Consider the following 25,458-nt stretch of genomic DNA (forward strand, 5'->3'; position numbering starts at 1 on the left):
TTTAATCTCTCGGTGTGAACAGAATCCCTTTATTTCTCCTCTCCTCTTGCTCTCCTCTCTCCGCTGTCCTCTTCCTGTTCCAAGAGCGCTCTTGTGTGTAATTAATTATGATTGCACAGGCTGGCAGCATACGGCTACTGTACTGATTAATTACCGGCAGTGGGAAGAGCTCTTTCTTTCCTCCTCTCTCTCCCTCTCCCCGCTCATTCCCTTGTCTCTCTCCGCTTTTTTTCCTTGTCTCATTATCTTTCCATTCCTTTTGTATAGGAGGCAGAACAGTTTAGGAACATCCCTGAGCATATGATTAATGTCTTCTCTACATTCTCTTCAGGCAGTATATAGCAGCTTTGCACAAAGGCGTGATTAGCCTTTATGAGTGGGAGGTGGGTCTGCTGGAGGGAAACTAAGGCCTTCTGTACCTGATGTGCAACAATGTCTAGTTTTTGGGGGTATTTGTGAATCTAAAAAACTGAGTGGCTGAGTACCTGCCTATTTGTTTTTGCAGCTTAAATGCAGGATACAAAAGGAACGGTGAAATGAATTGCTGCTCTCAACAGAGCAGATTGAACAGGATTAATTAAGCACATCAGCAGAATCAAGCCCTCCTCTCTTTACCACAGCACGAAACACTGGCAGTAAAGTGGCTCACAAGATTCCTTGGAGATGAGCTTAGAGAGCATAGCCCACTCAGAAAGAACTAATGGCACCCAGTTCTCTGGAGAGTTGGAAACGAAGAAAGAAAGCAAGAAAGATGGATGAGAAGAGGCGGTCTGAGACAGAGAAAGGCGTATAATTGGAGGAATAATATGAAAGAATTGGTTTTCAGAGAAAGAGAAAGCGACAGAAAGAGAATATTGGTTTGCTGAGCCCGTCTGAGATTTCTTTTTCAAAAAAAAAAAAAAACCCTGTCTTCCTGCCACTGACAGCCCAGTTCTGTCAGCTCCTCTTAATACAGCATGATGTAGCCGTGATGTTCGCAGCCAGATGGTGTACCTGCCAACAGCTATTCAGACCAACCAGGCAAACAGCAGAGAGGAAACCCAACACATCATACAGCATCCCTGTCAGTGTTCCATCGCTGTGTGGAACTTGACATGAAAAAGTTCCATTTGCATTATTACCATGTCTCACTGTTGTCTCGGTTTTCAGTAGGAAGTGGTTTTCAGTGGTCGACATGCTTTGGAGATGGTCTTTTAGACAGTTTGTAGAGTGCAGCACACACTTTGTCCTCTTAAGGATGCCAGTGTCTGTCAATCTAACTAAAACGCTGAGTCAGAGTAATGCTACCTATACATCAGGAGATTTTGAAAAGATTTGGAAAAGACTCCCCCGGAAAACTATCAGCTCACACCTGCTTACATCTAAAGACAAGTGTTTAGAGTTTTTAGTCCCAGCTTAGTCTCACACTGAGGTTTTAGACAGACTGTGAATCCTGCAGGGTCACTATTTACAAGACTACAACTAGATTCTTTTAGCATTTTTTTCCTACCATGCATTTTTTCCCCATCATGCTCTTAATAAAAACGTAGCTGCTCTAGTGTGTGCAGCGGTTTGTTTTGAAAAAAAAAATCAAAAACAAAAAGAGGAGTAGACGGCACGAAATGCCCCCTCACAAAGCTGAAAAGGGTTTCTGTTTTTCTGACATGAAAAGTTGACTACTTTACAGTAAAAATAGATATAAGGAAGAATAAAGGAAAGGAACATTTAGAAATGAATTCATGATACATTTATGCCCTTTTTAATTATAATGTGTTTAATTGAATAATTATACTTATCAGCTCTATCAACTTTCATTTAGTTAATCATACATTAATTATCGATTATTTATTACTTATTTATATATATATTTATTTATACATTTTAACTGGGTCTCCTTACTGTTCTCTTTACTAAGAAACAGCGGCCCCAAAAATCTAAATATATGACATCTCTATATTTTTATTGAGGACTGAGCTTACTAGCATTATTGTGATGTTCCTTTTTCCTGTGGAAGTGGTTTTACTGGCCGGTCTGGAACCGGGGACCTTTCCCCCGCTCATCTATTGGTTGGTGATTGTGTTACGTCACTGAGACTTGAGATAATATCAAACATGTTTGATATGATCCAAACCCAAATCCAGACTAGGAAAAGACTGATATGAAACAGAGCAGATTACTACCTTACACTTAACGATGGAGATGACGGGAGCGCTGTGATTCTAGTAAAACTCCTAGATTTAGTAAAGACTTTCAGTTTTTAGTCTGGGACTGTGGAAATATTAATATCAGGGGTGTGCGGACAGTAGGCTTATGGTATGGGTGATTCTCATAGCTCATATCATTTCGAAACAGATATGCCTTCCTCATATTAGTATACTTCTGATCACTAGAGCTGACTACACTACACTACACTCTCAAACCTTCAAGGAAATAATTTTCCCACCGCAAGCATAAAATCCCAAACATTGGGCCTTTGCAGGCTTAGCATTTCTTTCTCATTAAAATAAATTTTGAGTTTAACCCTGTCAACTTGGGATAATTCAAACCCTGTGTGAATTTGATCTGAAAGTAGCCTGTAAAGTTCTTGTAGAACCTTAATAATTACAAATCCTTGTTTGAGAACATTCTGAGTTAATTCTGAGTAAATTTTGTTTTACAATAGTTATGACGGGAGCGCTGTGACTCCAGTAAAACTCCTAGATTTACTAAAGACTTTCAGTTTTTAGTCTGGGACTGTGGAAATCTTTTGGTGTAAGCCCAGCATAAGGTATGTCAACAAGTCCCCACCCAGCCACTCACAAGAGACAGCAAAAAAACAACTAAACTACAAAGAAAAACAAAAGCAGAAGAGGTGCATAGAATGGCTCAAACCTAAAATGGTCATTCACTCAACTTGGTATTGTGCCACTTCATAGTGTCATTGGTTTGACCCTACCTGTCTGCTTTTATCAACTCTATGCACTTTGTTACACATGCTGACTTTTAAAGTGACTCTTTACTCTTAATGTTGTTTGTGACCCCTGACCTTTCTTGAGTGGCACCCTACGGACAACATTTTCACTTGCACACGTTAATATCTGTTGGGCAGAATGCCATACAGTATGAGCACAAATCCCCTCCATTTGAACACTTCATGAGCTTTCAAAATGTCAACTTTGTTCCCAAAAAAACTCCTATCGACAGCTTTCCATTAAATTAGCTCAAAGAAATGGTGTCATGAGAGTCTACATGTCTATTTTTAGAGAGAGAAGAGAAAGTAAGTGAGCCGTTGACAAGGATAATTCTGGATTATTACATCTTGGATTGTGTTTCTGTATGTTTTCCTCAATCTTGCCATCAGTAATATTGAAAATATTGAATGTTTTAACCCCTCCCCCAGCCAAGCTTCTCTTTCTGATTGATTTCTGGCAACTGCATATTCCCAGATCAGTACAGTGTTATTATTAAGGATGGAAATGAATGACAAAAACATGTAAATCAACAGGATATTAGTTATTAAAATCAAACGTTTGATTTGATAGGACACACAAAGGGTGGGTTGTAAATAATAGGGATGTTTTTATTGGTTGGACTTTTTATTGATGAGCCCTAGTGCAGCATTACCTCACTCCTTGAAGATCCACCCAGATGGTCGCTGGTTCGAATCCCAGACTGACAGATCAAAGACTAAAGTGCCCTTGAGCACACACACACACACACACACACACAGACACACACACGCATGCACACACACTCAGCTCCCCGGCTGCATAGAAATACAGCTGCCCACTGCTCCGTGCATAGTGTTCACTTGTGTGTTAAAAAATGGGTTAAATAAAGAGTTTGGATTTTTTCATTGTAGGATTTTTTTTTGTGTGTGCATTTATTTTTATTGTTTTCATAATAGAAAAATATATACAAATTGGAGATAGTTGGTGGAGCTACACAGAACAATACATGTTTTTTTTTTTTTTGACAGAGTTTTTGACATGAGACAAACAAAACATGGGTATAACATAAATGGCACAGCAACAGAATAGCACTAATTCAGTTTTAAGACATTAAATCAAGAAAAAGTTGCCAGATTTTAAAAAAGATATCTTCTTTAGCAGATATGATGTACCTGATTTTCTCCTAGTGTAATACATTTCAAATGTAGGAACCCTTTCAGATTTCCAAGACTGTAAAATTAGCTTTCTGGCTAACAATGTTGAAAGGGAGATAGCCTTAGCTTCATAACTACTTTTCACTCTATCTGGATTAGCCACTCCAAACAACACGGTGAATGGGTTACATGGATGATTGAGGGCCTTAGTGAAGAACTCAAACAAGGAGCCCCAGAATTGTTGTAGCTTATGACATGACAAGAATAAGTGGGACAGTGTTCCCTCTTCACGTTGACCTTCATTGTAGAATTAATAAAGTAATTAATGTCCATGCTTTGTTACAGAAAACATGAATGAATCAATATCATAATACTTAAGATGCTCATATCAAACCCCACATACAGTGTGATGCAGAAGAAAAAGCAGGCGTCGCCAACTCATTCAAATCAAATGAGTCATTTTCCAGAACCAAACAGTTTGCAGGTGGCTCAAGGTTGAGTTGATTTGATGTATGAAACAGAAAAGGGACCTGAGAAGCTTCTCTGTCTGAGAGTTTTTTTCCCCTCGAGGCAGATCCAGGGCAGCTGTTTGTGTTTTTGTTTACTGGTGTTAAGGGGAAATGTTATCTGTTGCTATAAGACCAAGCTAGCATCCTTTGGGCAACCAGGCCATATGATGCCTTAGATGCTTGTTCTTCTTTATCTGTCTACTAACTGTTTGTTCTGCTGTTTTTTTAGGCAGTGGAGGAGTTGCTGGAGTCCTTGGAGCTGGAGAAGAGCAGCTACCACATGGGGCTGAGCCGGGTATGTGGAGTCACACACTTTTCACCTCATTCAACATAGAGGGACTGTTAGCATAATGCTGCAGTCTCCGTCGTCTCCGTAATCAGGGCCTTTATTAACCTTTTTAAACCTGTGAAGTCCAGGAGATTTTGGTTCAAATTTGTCAATTTCCTATGCATTAACTTCTGTCTCTGTTCAGCATCTTTCAGTCTGTCCTTACATCACATGCATGGCTCCTTTTTCTCCACACAAACTTGGCTATCAGTCTGATTTTTCATTTTATTTTAATTAACAAAATATAAATCTGCCAGGAACCGGAAATACAAACAAAAGACACAGGTGTCTATGGAAATGTACCGTTGTTTTAACCATCTATACACGTAAACAGCAGAAAAAAATATAAATATTAAAACCACAAAACTTTCTATTTGCATGTAAATTAAAACAAGTAATAGTTTTCATTGTAGAAAGAAAATTCACATTTTAAAAATGGTCTAGAAACATAAATGGCACACTGTGAAAGCTCCTATGATTGCACTTCCAACTGCCTTTCTCAGCTTGTCTACATATCATATATAAATAAAGTTATGACTGTAAATAAAACATATATTTTCAATAAATAGATGGACTCCAGAGGGTTAACTTCAGAGAAGCCTATTTGACACAGGCCTATATCAGAGTAAAGCCTTGTTACTGTAGTTATAGGAATTTTATTGTATTTTTTTAATTTAGGACTTTTTAGGAATGAGCACCCACCACTCCTAAAGTTTTCTTTTGAAAAAATAAATCCTTTCTTTTGGCTTTTTCAGTTGAAGACAACCCTAAAAACAGACAAAATACTGTAGTTACATATATATGGGTCAGTGACAAATAAGCGTTGGCAAGATGTCAAATGGTGTAACCACAAAAAAATGATAATTATTAAATACTTCATCCACCTACATAGTATTTAAGTTGACTTATACATATAATTACTTAATTTAAAAAAACATCAAATTATTTTTTTATTTTTAGTATTTCTACATTCACACATTTCATCAACATTGATCAGAACATATTCTAAATACAACCTATTTTTTCTAAAGTTTTGACAAATTATGTAAAATTTGTTATATACCACAGTGTTGCAATGTAAATTTGGATTGTATTTTTTTTCTCATTTTTAATTCACAGTTATTTCCCTGTATATAATCAGATTTTTATGGGGGAAAAATGATTGGTTACACCAACTGACACTGGGTTAGATGACGTCATTGACTCATATAGGCCTCACATCAAAAGATGTGAAGCAGAAGCTGTGGCTCTCTGTATGTGCAGTTTGTCCTCTACAGACATTTTTGTCTTTTATTTTGCCATCAAGGCGTCTGGGCTTCAAGTCCCAAAGTCTTTTCACTGGCCCACTCTCAGTGAAACAGACAATTAGAGAGTGTTTCTCATTCTACTCATCTACCTTTCAAGCTAGATGTAGAGTGGGTTCGGAGGAGTCAGTGCTGCTTTGTTCCTGTGCAGTGACTGTGAGTCTCTACACTTTCATTCTCACCTTCAGCAGTACTGGTGTGTTTTGATTTTAATCTTTTCTTTTTATGGGGATCAGCTGATGGTTGTGGCTCTCTGTATCTGTGACCCTGCCAAGCAGCAGTCAGGCACTGCAGACTCCAACTCTTTGAGATAATAAAAAAGCCAGCTAATCACAAGGAAAAAGACAGGCCGATGGTTTTGTTAATTAGATCTGTAAATGTCTGTGGAATAAAGAGCAGTGAGCGCCTTGAGCTGTCAATTAGAGAAGTTTCTTGGCAGACATTGCGGGGATGTTAACCTTGTCTTAGTGTTGGTGCGTGTCAGTCTACACTTGCCCCTGATACTTTTCCTGAGTTCACAAGAAGTTTCAAATCAGAACTTTTTTGTTTTGTGTGGTTCATATGACTAATATAACTAATGCTTCTTGTTCTACAGTGTTTTAACTGGCAGGCGAGACACACACAGGTCCAACCAACCCACACACTGGGCCACTTAATCTGTCTAATTACACTGTGTACCGCACGCAGTGTGGGAATCATTCTGAATAATGAATAAATGAGCTGCAACAGAGTTGAATATGCCATACGTGTAATACACTGGGATTACATTACTCATGCACCAGTCACATCTTCTCCTACTATACTGTGGGAACCTACCAAGTTGGGCTGGTAGGTTCATTTAACCCATTAAAACCGGGAGCGCTGTTGCGTTATTCTACCATTAAGGCCGGGAAAGCGGATACGTTGTTTTGTAGTATTTGTTGTTTTTTCCACCTATTTTCAGTCTCTTGGCCAATGAAATGCATCAGAATACATGTGGGAGTGTTGCAATGCAACATGGGACTTTTCTAGAACTTTGAAATCATGGCGGAAGACGACTATAGCGCCAAAGGACCAAAATTTGGTCCGACCAAAAGAGGTGGTCTCGGTCCGGACCAAACGAACCAAGGTCCCAACCTTTTGCAGTGTGAAAACAACTTTTTTTATAGTTCGGACCTTCGTATCAATGACAGGAAGTTTTTTTCTTCTTCTGCTCTCGAATTACGGTACAAAAAAAGACTTTGCCATAACTGTCAGGATTGCGAGCCGTTTTCTCCTCCTCTCCTGTCAACAGCGATACAGTTTTGGCATGATGAGGAGGCTCATCTTGTGAATACCAAGCACTCTCACGTATTGCTCATTAAGCTGGTGCTGCTGGTAGCAAAAGACCAGCAGAAGTATTACCACAGGTAAAAGGTGGCTCGCTGGATTCATTTAGTGTAAACACGTAAAGGAAGTAACACTGACGTCAGATGCCGGCCGGCCTAACAACGCAGCGTAACCAAAACAAAATGAGCCCGGAAGTCCACAGGGAGATGACATGTCCAGTAGAATTGTCTTGTAAAGTCCCTTATTCCTTTTGCAGTGTGAAACCAAAATCAACAGAGGTGGGCAGAGTAGCCAAAAAATTTACTCAAGTAAAAGTACTGTAACTTAAGATTATAAATACTCAAGTAAGAGTAAAAAAGTATGCAGTGAAAAGACTACTCAAGTACTCAAGAGTACAAGTACTGCGTTTTATCCGGATTTATTTTTGAAAGCAACACAAACGGTATAAAATAGTAGCAAACAACATATAAAACAGCAATCTTCAAACTAAAGATACAATATATTGCCATAAGTTGCAAAGGGTGGACCGACATCATATTAAACCCTATGGATTAAGAATGGGATGTCACTTTAGTTCATATGTGAGTCAAGGCAGGTGACGGGCCGTTAAAAAGTGCGCGTTCACTGTTGCTATGGCTATGACCAACATGACAACACTTGTCATCTGACCCAAGTAGCTGCATTTGATTGGCAAGATCATTTTCTAATGTTTTTATTGGCTTGGTTCGGACTTTCAGGTGTGAAAACGCCCTTAAACTTGTTATCCAGTTTGAAATTGCTGCTCGTCTCCCAAGCTGGGAAGAATCACACACAACTTTGTTTACCTGAGTTCTGTTATGGGAATGATAACTCAAATAAACGTGCCAACCCTGACACAATGACTGTGGAGTGTGCAGGTGGTTGTGTCTCCTCCAGGCTGGCAGATGACCCACCTCTCACTGCCAGAGTGCCCCTGTGCTTCACTGCCAACTTGTATGTGGCTCTCTGCCTGATATCATTAAACCATCCCCACACTGACAAACAGGTCTCCAGGGAGCACAACACTTCATGTTACCAGATGTGTTATCTCCTCCCAGGCTAGTTTGACATCATCTGCCCATGGCAGTCACTTCTTCTTCACCAGACATAATGTATTCAACAACATACACAGCTTTCTCACTAGGCCTTGGAATCTTTTTTACATTTTTATCAACCTGTGCCAGTATGACAACAGGGTTTCTATTATGACTATTCTTTTTTGCATAACTACTTTAGTACTACTTTTTTATAACTACTTTTAATATATAATACACATTTCTCTGCAAAATGCATTTAATACTTTGCTAAATTTTCAAGTGTTTAACTGCAAGAAGCTACAAAAAATAAAAGGAAAAAAAATCTAAATTTTCTAAATGGGAGTAAGACCTGCATGAACAAATAATACAACAGTTTAGAAACAACAATTCTTAAGGGATGATTGCAAGAAATGTATGCATTTCACTGTCTACAAACCATAACATCATTAACCTCTGATCGTCCTCTCCCCTTTTTTTTAAACAGAGAATTAGGGGTTGGGAAGAGCAGATATTTAGAGGAATATAGCAGTAGATGCTACATAAAGGTGGTGTTCATCATTTGAGGCTGGGAAATTGACTTATAATGATTAAAGTGTATACAAGTTTAGAACATCATTATTTGAGTATATGAAATCCATTTCCATGCTTAAATGTGGGAATGGATATTGATACCATATGTTACACACATTTGGTGCTGAATTCCACAATTTTTCTTAATCAAGAATTTAAAAAAAATCTCTTTGGATATACCACATTAACAAAACCTCGAGGAACACCACATGCAAATCCATGCTGTGATTAAGTATCATAATATTTAGACATTTTCAAGATTTCTGGAAGAATCCCTTTTTAATGTTTGGATGCTGGCCCTTCTGTTCTGGAAGCTGCTGAGAAACCCTTATTATCAATAAAACTAGCCATCGGCCCTCTGAATGCTCTGGGTTTCTAGTTTGTGGTTGTGTATTTTCACAAGGCTGTGATTATACTAGAGGTCACAGCAGCTCATTTTACACAGTGAGGTCAAGTTTCCTAAAATCCTCCCACTACTGGTTACTATGGTGACTAGCATCATCACACATGAATAAAATTGGGCTCCTGTTAAGGATTCCAAAATTGTAAAAGAAAAAATAAGTAGTTACGATACTTAAGTTAGTCAAATCAAGTCAAGTATAGTTTATTTTTCCCAACTTGGGCAATTTGGTTGCAGTCTAGGTGTATAAAAGACATAAAAAACAATACATTCCAACACACATGCATACAAAAACAAAACAAAAACAAATAGTGCAACAGAAGGCAATTCCAGGTGAAGTGTCAACCACATAGGTGCCCAACATCAACATCATCAACAACAACAACAACAACATCATCATCATCATACCCATATTAAACACAGTTTGTCCTTGCATGTACAAAATTAAAGTTAAGACTCTAGTGAAGACCTGTTTTATTTTCTGTATGGCTTCAGAGGAAACAGTGCAGCTACTAGACTGGCTCCCTGCAGGCCAGACCTGTCTCCCATTGAAAAAATGTGGCGCATTAAGAAGCACAATTCTGTGTCTTCTATAGACTTTTCTGTGTTTGAGAACATTAATTATTGAAAAAAAAATCTTTAAAAAAGCCCTAAAAATAAAAATTTCACACTTGAAAACTGGGTAAATATTAAATGATTATTGCACAGTATAACATGATAAAGTCAGCAGGTCCACATAACATCCAAACAACATCTTTAATTTCCAGACATACTTCCTCCTTTGCTCAGGCAATTTTGATGATTAGAGTCCGTTAGGAACAGTCACATCCTCTGAAGGACAAAGCGTCACTCAAACTGCTTAATGAATCTACTTCCACAAAGAGCTGCCAGCTAATTCATGGCCAAGGAACAGAGCAATGTCTATCCCCAGACACAAATTATCTAGAAGGAGTTAGAGGCATTATAATGTAGGCTTTTACAGGGTCCCTGTGTCAGCCCGCCGTGACTCTTTCCAGTCAAAAATGAATTGTGCACTCATTGGCATTCAGGAAGGAGCACTTATGTGCCCAAATCATCAGCAAAGGAGATGAAATACATGGGAATGTTTCTAGATGTGGCTGTAATAATCAGGTTTGGAAAGTCTCTGGACTTGGACAGTGCTGTCAGCCAAAGTGTTGGTCATGCTGGGCTTAAGTAGATGAAGCACAAACTAATGGTGGTGTGGTTCAGGAGTGATCTAGGATTGGGTGCTGGAGCTACCTACATAGGAACATCAGTCCCCTCTGACCTGTGTTAACCCTTTATCAGGCAAAGAACTATATTTGGTAACCTCAGTGGATATCAAAACTGGGTCCCCATGTCTCTCTGTTTGGTCGTAGAACCAAATTTCTTCCAGCTAATCAGTAGGGGTGTGCCATATCGTATCATTCACAATAATATCGGTATTTTTTTTTTATGGTTAAAAAAATTCATATCATGATATTGGCAACGTTCCTACTTAGTTAAAGTTGTTTTAATCACAAAAAGCTACTTACTCCCTGTCGCAAAACACATGCAGCTTTCAAAATAAGAAGACTGTCAAAATAAGATGCCTTAAATAAAACATACAAAAACCTTTATTCTCCTTTAAAAAATGTAATTAAAATATGCCCCCGAAACCCCTAAATGGCTATTTTTATTATTTGCTCATACTCAAGAGTCAAGAGTAAATTTTTTTGTATTTGTTGAGATTTGCACTTCACACTACATTTTAGATTTTTAATTATTTATACAGACTAAAAAAAAAAAATCATGTTTTCTACATCTTTTTAAGTATTTCCTAATATCGTCAAGAATATCGTTATCGCAAAAATAGCCTGCAATATCGTGATATTCTTTTAGAGGCATGTCGCCCACCCCTACTAATCAGCAAAGATCAGGCTACATCACAGATGGTGACACCATGCGACTGACCAATCTGTATGATAATAATATAATAATATTAACTTTATTGACCTTGACCTCCAATGTAAAAATGAAGGTAATATTTCGAGAAAAAAGTTGCAAATTTACTAGATTAAAGTGGCAAATCTACAAGAAAAAAAGTCGCAGATTTAAGAGATTTAAAGTGGCAAATCTCCGCGAAAAAAGAAAATAAGAGATTTATGAGAAAATTGGGGAAAAAAGCAATTTTTTTCTCTCAGATTCACCACTTTAAATCTCATAAATCTGTGCATTTTTTTCTCGTAGATTAGCCACTTTAATCTCGTAAACTTTTTCCTCAAAATATGACCCCCCTCCCCTGGGTCTGTATGCTTTTTTACACATTCTGGCTGTATGTAATATCCTCCAATATTCTCTAGGTTTGAAATTTGGAATTTGCAAGTATTTCAATGAGTGTCCTATTAAGGGTTAAATGCCCGTGTGTGTATCCTCACTCATTGTTATAGTGTTTTAATCTAGTTCCATAGTTCAGGCTAATAACAAACATTTTAATAAGTCCTCCAACAGGACTTATTATCGGTGCTATGGTGTATAAGACAAATGAATGACTTGGTTAGTCATGGTAAATGTTTGGAGGATATAAAGTGATGGAACTCAGAAATCAGTTCCATTCCCACCAGTCGATACATGAATGATTGAATATTGACTTCTCTGTGAAACTGTTAAGTGCAGGATTGGCATGTTTCCATTTATAAGAGCTCTTTTATTTGGGCCGAGGTCCATATTGATTTTGACTGTGTGCCAATGAGGACAATGTCCTATCAATGTGACATGTATCTGTGCAGCCCCATCAGTAAACAGGTTTTTACAGGTTACAATAACTCCCTTACTGTAGTCTCGGATGGCTTCATCTACACTACATTTGCTTCACATCTGATCATATCAAATAGAGCTTAGTGGATTTTAACCCACTTGAAATTCTAGCAATTTTACCCTCACTGTGGATGAACATTGCTGTGCAAAGTTTGAAGTTTTCATGCAGTAAGAACACATTTTCCGTAATTTCTGTGACCTCTACTTACCTATCAGGTTATCAGGAATACAACTAGTGAGGCTTTGCTTTAACTCTCCCTCTCCTCCTGCAGGTGTTCTTCAGAGCAGGGACTCTATCAAGGCTGGAGGAGCAGCGAGACGTTCAGACCAGGACGAACATCTCTCTGTTCCAGGCTGCCTGCAGGGGATACCTGTCCAGACAGGCCTTCAAGAAAAGAAAGGTAAGGCTAGTGCATAAAGTGGGCTGGAGAACTTCACAGATGCGAAGGGTCATCATTTACTGCTGTCTGAAAATATGTATAATGTTACCTGTACACCAGAAGACTTTGAAAAGATTTGGAAAGACTCCTGCAAGACTATCAGCTCACACCTGCTCACATCTAAAGACAAGTGTTGAGAGTTTTTAGTCCCAGCCTAGTCTCACACTGAGATTCTACAAAGACTGTGAATCTCTTCAAGGTCACTATTTACAAGACTACAACTAGAATTCCTTTAGCATTTTTTACCTACCATGCAATTTAAGTGTGCAGTGGAGAAGAAGAGGAGAAGAGGAGAAGACGCCACAAAATGCCCCCTCCCAAAGCTGAAAAAGGATTTCTGTTTTTCTGACATGAAAAGTTGACTATTTTACAGTAAAAATAGATATAAGGAAGAATTAAGGAAAAGAACATTTAGAAAAGAATTCATGATATACATTTATGTCCTATTTAATTATAATGTGTTTAATTGAATAATTATACTTATCAGCTCTATCAACTTTCATTTAGTTAATCATACATTAATCATCAATTATTTATTACTTATTTATGTATACATTTATTTATACATTTTAACTGGGTCTCCTTACTGTTCTCTTTACTAAGAAACATCGCCCCCAAAATCCCGCTTGTGGCCGTAAATATATTACATCACTGTATTTTTATTGAGGACTGAGCTTACTAACATTATTGTGATGTTACTTTATCCTGTGGAAGTGGTTTTACTGGCCGGTCTGGAACCGGGGACCTTTCCCCCGCTCATCTATTGGTTGGTGATTGTGTTACGTCACTGAGACTTGAGATAATATCAAACATGTTTGATATGATCGCAAACCCAAGACTAGGAAAAGACTGATATGAAACAGAGCAGATTACTACCTTAAACTTAACCATGGAGAGCACTGTGACTCCAGTAAAACTTTGGTGTAAGCCCAGCATTAGGCATACTTGATAAAAAACCTTATTTCAAACATTAGTTGTAATTATTAAAAAGGAACCATCAGATGTATAGGGAGACATTGCAGAGTATGACTCCATTCTCAACAAAAACAAACACCATGAGCTTTATAAAACCACTTTATACTGGAGGGAGATCTAGTTTAATCTCTGGGCCTAGCCTCATACATGGAGACATTCTTGTTATAATAGTAATAAAATAAAATGTTCTAATGCCTTATCTGTGGCCCTGTGCAGTTAACATGAATAGCTAAATAATAATTATCGGGGCTTAAAGCCACAGCCTAATGGGGATTTTTTCTTTTTTATGGTATTAAGATGCAGGACAGACGGCACAAAGCTGGCAGTATTCAAACAATTTCCTCTGAAATCAATTTGAATATTTTCTCGTGACTTCTGGCCTGCCCTCCCTGCTGAACTGATCTCAGATCACAGTTCCCTAGCGTCAGCCGGCACTTCACCAAAGCAAACAGGCCTGATTGGATGGATGGATGTCAGTCTCCTCTCCACTGGGATTCTGTTACAGTCTTATTTCATCTTCAAATGTATCTGATGATTTGTGATTAATTGATCTAAGTTAGTTGCATTCATCAATATGTTCCGTGAGAGGTGTTATGTTTTCTCTTTTATTTCTTATAATTTTCATAATCACTGTTCATATACAATATTTGCCAATACAGTTAAACATATGGCATAAATCCTATCAACAGTTCAATCTGTGCATTTTTTACTGTACATTTTTCCAAATGTTTTGTCAGCATCTGGTGTCCTGGACATAGCCAGCGGGTTTTTAGCACCCCAGGAGGACATCAACAAAGGATGCCATCTTTCTGAGTCTAAAGCGCTTGCGTTGGGTCGGGTCAGGTCGGGCTGAAATAAATTCAAGGTTTTGTCGGGCTGGGCAGGGTTAGAGCTGTAAGACCAGGGCTGGACAAGGGCTTGCATTTTTAGCCATGGCAGGCCTCTACACACACTATGCTGGTTGGTTCCCGTCCATGCACAGGGACCCATGATCCCTGGTCCCTGGTCCCTGGTCCCTGGTCCCTGTGCTCCTGGGCCTGAGCATGAAGTGTCATTGGAAACTTCACAGTGAAAAAAAATGTGTTCAACCCCAGGGAGATGCATTTGCCGTGTGTGTGTGCGCGTGAGCGTGTGTGTGTGTGTGTGTGTGTGTGTGTGTGTGAGCCTGACTAGTGGAAAGCTTTGCCGCTGTGTGTTGTCTGACTCTTGAAGATGTCAGTGGGGATCTGTTGACTCTCTGTGTGTATTATTTCACAGAAGTTTTGATGTTGCTTGTCAAAGTTCTCTCATGTGAACACACAGTTCATTTGGTGCATAGTTTTGTATATCTTGTGTGTGTGTGTGTGTGTGTGTGTGTGTGTGTGTGTGTGTGTGTGTGTGGGTGAAGATCAAGCTTTTGATCCCCGTCCTCATTTTGTTACCGTTTCAGTTTATTCCTTTGTCCTGCACTGGGCTCAGGCCTGCGTACTAAAATTACTTTTCAAGGGCATTTGGGTTTCACTTCAGTACTTTCTGTCCCCCAGAGGACACTGTTTGAGCCTCCTCTCATCTTATGTAATTGGTAAAGTTCGAGTTGGGTTCATTTCTTTGTGACGTATAGCAACTAGTTGCTATTGTGCATTTTGCAGGGATTCAACTAGAGTCACACATACCCCTTCTCAACCAAAGCAGTTTCAGGGCTGGTTCGGACCCTTGCAAACCAGCTCTGAACCTTTTCCACAGGCTCTAGGTCAGTGTTTTTCAAACTTTTCATGCCCAAGGCACACCAAAGTGCAAACCAAAATGTCAAGGCATACCTGTATTAATATCTATGCAAAATAGCCTCTATAACATGAGTTATTACACTTATGACTGTGAAAGTTTATTTTTCTGTCCTTTGATGTGTTACAGTCAGTAATCAGGGCTTTCCACTCCAACATGGAGCAGCCGGCCAGTGGGGAAACGTAGCCCCCCCTCCCTCCTAATCATTGCATATTTTAATGAGTTTGCCTACATAATTGTAAACATGTAGGGAATTATTATAAAGGAGAATCAGGCTTCTTGTATGTTATAATCTAAGGCATCATATTTTTACACTCTTAAATTATGTGGTGGATTCTGTTAACACTTCAATGTGCTCTTATTTTGAAAGCTACATTTGTTAAGCATCAGGAAGTAATTCATATGGCTACGCTTCTTGTTTACAGTGATGTTCGTAAATTTCGTTATGGCACTCGTCAGAAATAAAGACAATAAACTCTTGCTATTGATATCTGTTGCAAGAATCTACAACCCACAACACAATAAATTCAACATTAATTTCATCCATAAAGATGAACTTATATTGTATGTTGTTACTCAGCTCCTCCCTGCCTGTCCGGTTGCATGGCTGACAGCTGGCGCATGGAAATCTCTGAATTTACGCACCCCGTGGCAACTGCATAAACGGGGAAACTACTGGGGCTCACTTTGAGGAAAAGTTTTAAAAGTAGTTATTTTGAGGGTAGTATAGAATGTGCCTCTGTATGGGGAAATGAGTGTGCAGAAAGTACAGGAAACAGGAAATTAAACATTAATGAATAACGTTTTGTATTGTTGTATACTGCATTAATAGTGTCTGATTGTCACAAAATCCCATGGCACACCTGGACTCACCATTTGGGAACCACAGACTCTAGAGCCAGATCATTACGTCACTGTTAACGTCTCTTCTCTCATGTGTATAATAACGATGGCAGACTTCCTGTCTCTAGAACACTTCTGCTGCTCATCTTGATCACTATGGACACCCAGTACATTCTTATTATCACTGAGCGAAAGATGTTAATGTTGGACTTTGTTGTAAGCTAACGCTAGCCTGCTACCGTGAGTACACTGTTGATCGCCCGCTAATGTTAGCACGCTACCTCACCCGTATCAATCACATTGCAGTTAAACAAATTCAATAAATGAATGATACGTTTTAGTTGGTCTCTCTCAACGGCACTGAGGTGGTCTTGTTGGTCAGATAGCCCCGCCCCCAGCCCCTGACATAGTGGTTTGCGGTTCAAGACCAGCAAAGAGTTGGTTCCGCTGAGGAACCGGTTCTGGTTGAAAAACCCCAACAGTGGCTTTTCTAATGCAACTCTGCATTCCTCTGTATAGTAATTTTCCTCTCAAGGCTTAGTGGATTTTGCTCTGTGGATTTTCAATTTCTGCTCTCCTTGTAATGATTTGAAAGCTGCACATTCAAAAATGTAAAGTGGAGAAATTGAGGAATTGTTGGAATATGAGGTGTAAAGATGTCTCTTTGTTTGTCGCAGAGTAATAATAAGCAAGCACCATTATAGTCTGGAGACCTGTGCCAATGTCAGCTGTCACCATCAACCCATGTTCAGATGAGTGATTATGGATAATGAATAAATAAATTATAAGAAAGCAAATTTTATAAGGTCGGTGCAAACAGAACTATTGGCGAAATCTCAAAAATCAGCACCCTAAAAAAAAATGATTTGCAGCCTTTAATATTGCAAACAGACAGACTTGACTCAGTCAAATTAAAATGGACAAAGTTACAAGGCAAACACATAAAATAGTCTGTAATAAGTGTACATTTGTTATAGTGGATCCAAGAACCACTGCCCATACATTAAAATTAAATAGATATGCAGCTCTCACTGTGACCTCTCCTTTATGTTCCATCATTTCAAACTAATCCTGATGGAAAACTGACTCATGAAAACCGTCTCCTGGTCTGTAAGTACCAAATCAGGAGTTTCTCTCGTTGTGACGGCAATCTGACCCTTTGTATTTTCGTGTTTGCATTAAACTTTATTTTTGTTAACTCGTAATTTTGACATTGATAAATGTCCCTATCCTCACATATGTAGATTAAATTTGCCCAGGCCCTCTTTATATTGCCACAACACAAAGTCAATTAGTTTGTTCTTCCATCTATCCCTGCTCTGGGGAACATCTCCCTTTCCCTTCCCATCCCTGCCTGTCTGAGGGAGCAGTGTTCAAAGCACTCCGGGAAATAAGTGAGAGGGAGGATGAGAATGAGAAAAGGGAGAAAGGAAGGGAAGCTGGAGAAGGAGAGACTGTGCCTCACCATGGGGGAATAGACAAATAGAAGAGATCCGGCGGCTGCTTTGAAGCCCTGCAGTCTGTCTCTCCTCTCCCTATCTCTTTGACATTCATGGGGAACAGTTGAGAGTAGAGGAGCATGGGGGATTCCACTGCCAGCCAACCAACACTGAGCCTAATTAAATAGTTGCCTAAAGACAGAGCCCCCCACCCCCCACCTCGACTAGGAACAGGTGTGCTCAGGCAGAAGCTGCAGCTTGCTGTGTGTTTGTGTGTGTGTAGGGGCCTCCTATGTGCCTGGTGTAAAGGAGTGGTAGAGGGCAGTGGAAGACACACACATCATTGCAGTTGTTCTGTCATTTAAGGAGACCATTGTTTAATTTAGTTTCAATATGTCTTGATATTTCATTTGAAAGTGTCACAGATTTAAAGCCTCTGAGACCCTCAGGCACACTGTTTCAGAGAATGTTATTAGCCGTGTTTCCACTAGGGGGAAAATTGTCCACTGGGAAAGTCTCAGGCCACACCCTCTCAAAAGTCCGCTCACTCTGCGTGTCTCCACTACAAGTTAGCCACTAGAGGGATTTACAAGACTCCGAAGGTGACGTTTGGATTTCACCGTCGCTATCTATACTTTACTAGCTATACTTTCACTGTGCACAACATCAGCAGCTGAAAGCAGCATGGCTTATTATGCACAGAGTCTCCACTGATCACAAACATAGTGATTGTGAATTAACCGGTATCGCTAACTGTACACAGAGTGTCCGGTGCTTGTTGTAAACAAACGGAGATCGCTAAGTGAACACCTCCCGTAGCAGCAGCACATACACACTGTACTGCTACAGAGCTAACTGCTAACTTCTTAATGAGGAGGCCTCCAGCTCGTTTAGAAGAGTAAGAAGGAGTTGCTGGATTTGTCTCCAGTTGCTTTCTTGAAAAATAGTCGCTAAGGGGGTCTGAAAAGTCGCTAAATTTAGCAACAAAGTCGCTAAGTTGGCAACACGGCTTTGCTGGCTTTTACAAATGGCGCATGTTCTTGTCGGGTAGAGTACTACGTCACATCCTGCTTAGTGTTTTATCCAATCAGTAACCAGGCTGTTTTCAGGGGAGAAAAAAGACCCTGCTCTTCAACAGGGACGAAAAAAGTTCAGACAAAAGCTCCAGACTGCTCGTATTCAAATTAGGGGCGTTTCAATGAGTGAGTCCCGCCTCATTCCGGGTATTGCCCGGTAGTGGAAACAGCCCTATTAACAAAGGCTGCCTTTTAGTTCTAACCTCAGCAATAATCAGATGGTTGGAGTCAGATGATCTAAGGGACCTAGAAAACACAGATGTCTTTACCATGTCAGTCAGGTAGAATGCAGGCAAAGTCATTCAGTGATCTGAAAATATAATCATGTTAAAATGACTTCTATGGTATCATCTATGGTACAGGTAACCAATGTACAGACTTAAGATTGGAGTAATGTGGGCTCCCTGTCAGGTTTTAGTCAGAACGTGTTGTCCTATTCTGTACGAGCTGACCAATAGCTTTCTAAGACACAGCAGAAAACTGTGTAATCAGGGCAAGGTTATAATAGTTTTGGATTTTTCATTAGTTTTAGTTTTAATTTCGTTGTGATTTTTTGTTTTCAAATTCAGCTAGTTTTAATTAGTTTTTAGAGAGAGTTTGCTAGTTTTGATTAGTTTTTATTTTTTGGAAAATGCTTAGTTTTAGTTTAGTTTTTATTAGTTTTAGTTTTTTTGTAATGGGGTATTTGTTGGGTGCGAGATTTAAAAAAGTCACAATCAATTTTGCCTTTATTTCCTTTGTCTTATCCATCTCAGCCCCAATAAGTTTAAGTCATAAAACCAGACAGATGAAATAGATTTCATATCAACCAAAAAGGTTTCCATATGAAAAAAGTTGACAAAGAAGAAAACGAAGGACATTTTCACTATAATTTGAGTTAGTTTTAGTTAGTTTTGTAACCACACAATACAGTTTCAGTTAGTTATGTTTTTTTTATTTTTAAACTCTCGTTTTTATTTTAATTTCAGTTATCAAAAATGTTTTTGCAATTCTAGTTTCCGTTATTTTCGTTAGTTTTCGTTAACTATAACCTTGAATCAGGGTAAAGAAAGAGTTCCTGGTCATGTACACAGCTAAACAGGTTTCTGATGGGCTGTTTACATGGGAGACTTCAGACAGGGACATAATGGAAATATAATTTCATAAAGTGATATGCAATTGTCAATTGTCAATGATATGGCTGTAATAAGTGAGCCGTGCTTTCGATATAAGGCTAGAGGTTGAAGACTGACCTGCTGCATGTATATGAAGATTTACAGTACCCAGGTTACTGTAGTGTATGTAACCATGTTCTCTGATTACCTTAGCAGCTTGGTTACTTCTGTTCATATAAACACAGTGAATAACAGAGGACAGATCCCTCTTCCAGGACAGCACTACACACAGTAGCTTCTGTTGTTCAGAGTAGACAGAAGTTCCAACAGAGGAATTACAATTGTAAGTAAATTTCAACTCTGTATAATCTTAGGCGACATACATCTAACAATGTAAACTTAAGTATAGGATGGTCCTTCTGTGAAGCACCTTTTGCCTTTAACCAGTCCACCAAACTTAAATGGTAAAAGACAAATAGCTGCTGTGTTGTTCTTATCTAGCTGGGTTGTAAGACTGCTCCAATTCTTGATAGTTTTCTCTAAAAAGGTGGGTTTTATGACAACCCATCAGAGTGCTCAGACTTGCTTCATCCCAGCTCTAGCTTAAAGTGGTTTAGTGAAGGAAAAGTCCAATTGAATCAACCTTAACCTTAACCTTTTGGACACTTGAGGGAAGAGTATTTTCTTATCCAGGCCAGGAGAGAGGTGGGAATCAGACACAACGTTTACTAAATAGTTCATATGCAGATCAGGTTGCAATGGTCCTGATAAGTGTTTCTCAAGCAGCTCTTCAAGGCTGCTGATCTTCTCTTTCATCCTGCCTCACTGATGCCACATGTCCCTGCCCTAAGTTGTCTCCATGTGCTTTAAAACCAGGTAGTAGTCAGAAGTGTAGCTCTGTCTGAAACTGGGTTATAACCTGAAAATGGAAACTAACTTTTCCAGTTTCCAGGATGTTTTAAAAAAAAATCCTGGGCATTATGTTTGAAAAAAGGCTCAGATTTGCTTTGGGGGTTTTCTCTTTGATGAGAACCATTTCTGTAAACAGGACCTCCCAGTCATGCCAGCCTTTGCTGTTGAGAGCAGTTTGTCCCAATTGTTTGTTATGATGATCATTTGTGCTTGCAGTGTTAGCAGTCTGTGTGAGAATCAGCCATCAGTCAAACCGTTGCTCATGAGCCAAGGCGTGTTTGATCATAGACTGCTGGTGATTCTCTCTCTAACCATGTTATTAGACATCTCCTGTCTTTAAGAGAGTGGTTGAGGAAAGATTGTCTTGATTTATTCTGTTTCCATTTCATTCTGTTCTGTGTTGGAGTCTAAATCCATTCTAGCCATCAGAATTTTTAGTTCCAACAAGAAGTTAAGTACTAGATCTTCTCCTGCTGCTTTCTCATTGGTTGTGCTTTGAAAGGTCAGCAGGAATCAAGGACAAAGTTGAAATAATTTGACCTTTATGCGGAGCACTAAGGCAATTTCAAGCAGTGGCCCACGCCACAGGTAGCAGTTCACCTGGTTGGGCGCCACCACTCTCCACATACAGAGCAGCTATACAGATGTATTGGATGAGCGATATTATCGGCCAATATTGACCTATCAAAAGATATCTCTATCGATCGTATCAGTACACGTTTTCTGATATGTGCTGATGTGAAAACTCCTTTTTACTCAAATATATAATTCAGAAAACGATACTTGTGATTTAGAAATGGTGTTCACTATTTATTTTATTTGTATTTATTCTTTATTATTCTTTCATTCAAATTGTCAGTAATTGGCTAGTGCTGAACATACAATACTGATGTTTATTTAGCTATAGGCCTGTCATGATAATAACTACATCGACTTATTGTTCGATATATAAAAATGGACACGATAGTTTTTGTGGACTGATTATTGTTTTTTACATAAGCCATCAACATTTTCGCCAGTCCTGCTGCTTTTTTCCCTCTCCTGTCTTTCAACCTGCCCTCTGTGGGAGGTGGGGCTCACTAGCCAGCTAAAGCAAAGTGAGTGTGTTACTCCCGACGTCTGCACAACTCCAGAAAGTTTGGTGGAATAAAAGAAATTGGTGCCAAAGCCAATGTGGTGTGGGAACATTTTGGATTTCACTGTTCAGCTCAGCAGCTGCACAGCAACTGCAGCTGCTGTAGCTAACTGGACAGCATCCGCTGCTTATTGTAAACAAACCAGCATGCTAACTGTACAGGTGGTGTCTAGCGCTGATCGTAAACAAACTGGCATCGCTAACTGTGCAGAGTGTCCGGTGCTTGTTGTAAACACAAAGAGGTTGCTAACTGACCACATGCTGCTGCAGCAAATACATACTGTATTGCTACAGAGCTAACCGTTAGCCTGTTAGCACTGATTGTCCTGCCTCTTAAAGGAGCCACTCCACTCTTATAGTGGACGCATTATAACGCTGACTTTTTGTGCTATTTAAGTAATACTGCAAATGTTTTACAGGCAGTAGGAATTGTCAAAAAAATCTCCATAACAGCTGTTTATATATTATTTATAATATAAAATAATATAATATTTATCTCAGTGCCGTTTCTGTTCGCAGAGCCAGAGAGTCTATTTTATTTGTTTGGATTGTAGTTTATTTATTTATGTTTTATTTATCTAGGATGTTTTAATATTTATTTTCCACATTTCTATTTCAATGTTTAATATTCTTGAGATTTAAAAATGTATTGCTGTGGAATACGATGTACTTCACAATACTATTGTTTATCGTGATAGTTTATAGGAAAATATATCGTCCTAAAAAAGGGGGTATTGTGACAGCTGTTTTTAGCAATTAATTATAATTTATATCTGGGCAAAATCCACAAAGAAAAGTTCCATTTTTATTCAAGTGCAAACATTCACTATGTTGGCCACCAGATCAGTTATTGGTGAAATGTTCCCCTCTAAAATCTGAATCTGTATCAGCCTCAAAAAATCTATATTGGTTGGGCCCAACTATTACAAGTCTGTCAAGCAGACACTATTACATTTAAAGATAGAGGTAAATTGGCACATTGTGGACAGCAGCTCATCCATCAGGAGCGACCTCTCTGATGGATGTAACTGAAAAAATACAACCCAATTATGTCCTCACAACTTTTTCCAACAATTTTCAATCAACCTTTCTGCTCAAATCCTGCTGTTACTTCCTGGTTGAACAGATTGGTTTACTGTTGGATTTCACACCTAAACATTCTGTTTTAAAAGTATTTCATCTAAATGACAGAAAATAGATGGATGAATGGAAGCATGTGTGACATCCTGTATCAAGTTTTTAAAAAGTCAGAAGCTCTCGAAAAAACTGTCACTTTGACCTTTTTAATGCATTTCTCACATTGATACATTTTGGATTGTGTGGCTCCAATAACTGCCACAATTGTGCCAAGTGGTAAATAAGCTACAAAAGCTCCCTTGAGTGAGTTATCACCACATCCACGTTGTTCTATTGATGCATCAGGACACAGAGGGAGCCCTCCTAGTGGTACTATACTATGTACTAACAAATACTCTTTAGGCTTTACAGGTGCAGTCTTGTTTTTGTCCTCTGCCTCACAGTATTTTGTTGTGTGTGACAGATCCAGGATCTGGCCATCCGCTGCATCCAGAAGAACATCAAGAAGAATCGTGGTGTCAAAGGCTGGCCATGGTGGAAACTCTTCACCACGGTCAGACCTCTGATAGAGGTGCAGCTGACTGAGGAACAGATCCGTGGCAAGGATGTGAGTACACACACACACACACACACACACACACACACACACACACACACGCACTCTTGTACTTCTATCTTTGTGAGGGCCCTCATTGTAATAGTGAATTCCCTTGCAAGGTTATAATAGTTTTGGATTTTTCATTAGTTTTAGTTTTAATTTCGTTGTGAATTTTTGTTTTCGAATTCAGTTAGTTTTAATTGGTTTTTAGAGTGAGTTTGCTAGTTTTAGTTTAGTATTTTTTTTTAAATGCTTAGTTTAAGTTTAGGTTTTTTTTGTTTTAGTTTTTTGTAATGGGGTATTTGTTGGGTGGGAGATTAAAAGAGGTCACAGTAAATTTTGCCTTTATTTCCTTTGCCTGATCCATCTTCATTATGTATGAAAAAAGTTGACAGACGAAAATGAAGGACATTTTCACTGTAATTTTAGTTAGTTTTGTAACCACATGATACAGTTTCAGTTAATTATCATTATCATGTAACCTTTAACCCTTAAAATAAAGTCTGGAATCTCAAAAAAGCCTTAAAAAACTGAGGACCGGCCGAAATGTCCTCACTTTGCAAAAATGTCCTCACTCTGTTGGTTAAATACGTGTTCTGGTCCTCACTATGTAGGAAGTACAAGAACACACACACAAACACACTGCACAGTCTAAATTAGCCTATCAACATTGCTAAAAGACCATAATAAGCATTTTTCAATATGATTTTGTAAGAAATATCTCAGGAATCGTAAGCTCACCAAGCTAGAAAAACTCAAAACTAGACTTGAAGTTGACAAAATTTAGATGTTAAGGTGCTGGGCTGTAGACTTTTGTAAGTTTTGAAAGCTCTGATGCACATTTTAGTTGACTTTTAAAGGAATTTGAATAGAAATTCCAATAGGCTGACGCCAGTGATCAATTAAAATAAATATATAACAATAAAAATGTAAAGAAAACAGTAATTCATTTCGTATAATTATTTTTTGTCGGTCTGAGTCTGATCTTCCCCAAAATTGAATTTCATAATTTTTCCTTGAAATGCCTGGAATTTTTTTTTATCATTCTGGCACTCCTGAACTTTGTTTGAGACAAATAGGATTTCTCTTGAAATTTTCACAATATAAATTTGATTGATAATAATATTGAATCATTTAAACTGCATCACATCAATCACATAAATATCAGAGGTTGTGCACAAGGAAAACGCTCGTCAGTACAATTAGGAAAAAGTGAGAACACAGTTGTGAGTATAATTAGTTTATATGCTGATGAGTTCCCTCCATCTGCTGTATCCTCACAAACATGTTTGTCTGTCATTAACATCCTCTGTATTTTCCCTCTCAGGAAGAGATCCAGCAGCTGAAGCAGAAGCTGGAGAAGGTGGAGAAAGAGAGGAACGAGCTGAGACTCAGCAGCGACCGTCTTGAGAGCCGGGTAAATCCACAGAAACAGATGGACACATGTACATATGAAGATTTGGGTCATACTGTACCTGACAATTCACATTTATAAAACTGGCACGTCCATAGTTGAATACGTTATAGCTGAAGCACATTGTACAAGATTAGAAGAAATATCTCTATATAATAAACTATATACAGTATACTATACAGCATACACTCTACAACAAGATCACATTGGAGAAAACAAACTTGAAGAAATAGAAAAACAGAAGGATTTATGTGATGGTATAATTCAAAGAGCAAATTATTGCCATCTGAAAAGTTGTTTTTGCTGACATTCTAGTAAGTGCCTCTAGTAACTTCTAGTACACTAGATCAGTGGTTCCCAA

The 25,458-nt window shown here is 38.7% G+C and overlaps 1 protein-coding gene across 3 annotated transcripts in view; it reads left to right on the forward strand.

The window, feature by feature from the left end:
* The window catches only part of myo18ab (myosin XVIIIA b), a 170,856-nt gene that overhangs the window by 86,327 nt on the left and 59,071 nt on the right, over positions 1-25,458 (forward strand). For all 3 annotated transcript variants that reach the window (XM_059332180.1, XM_059332181.1, XM_059332182.1), the window contains 4 exons: positions 4,802-4,867; positions 12,606-12,734; positions 23,549-23,692; positions 25,011-25,100. In XM_059332180.1, the coding sequence (XP_059188163.1) occupies positions 4,802-4,867; positions 12,606-12,734; positions 23,549-23,692; positions 25,011-25,100 (429 nt within the window). The remainder of the gene's footprint in view (positions 1-4,801; positions 4,868-12,605; positions 12,735-23,548; positions 23,693-25,010; positions 25,101-25,458) is intronic.

The sequence above is a fragment of the Centropristis striata genome, chromosome 4, assembly GCF_030273125.1.
Source record: "Centropristis striata isolate RG_2023a ecotype Rhode Island chromosome 4, C.striata_1.0, whole genome shotgun sequence".
Classification (NCBI taxonomy): Eukaryota; Metazoa; Chordata; class Actinopteri; order Perciformes; family Serranidae; genus Centropristis; species Centropristis striata.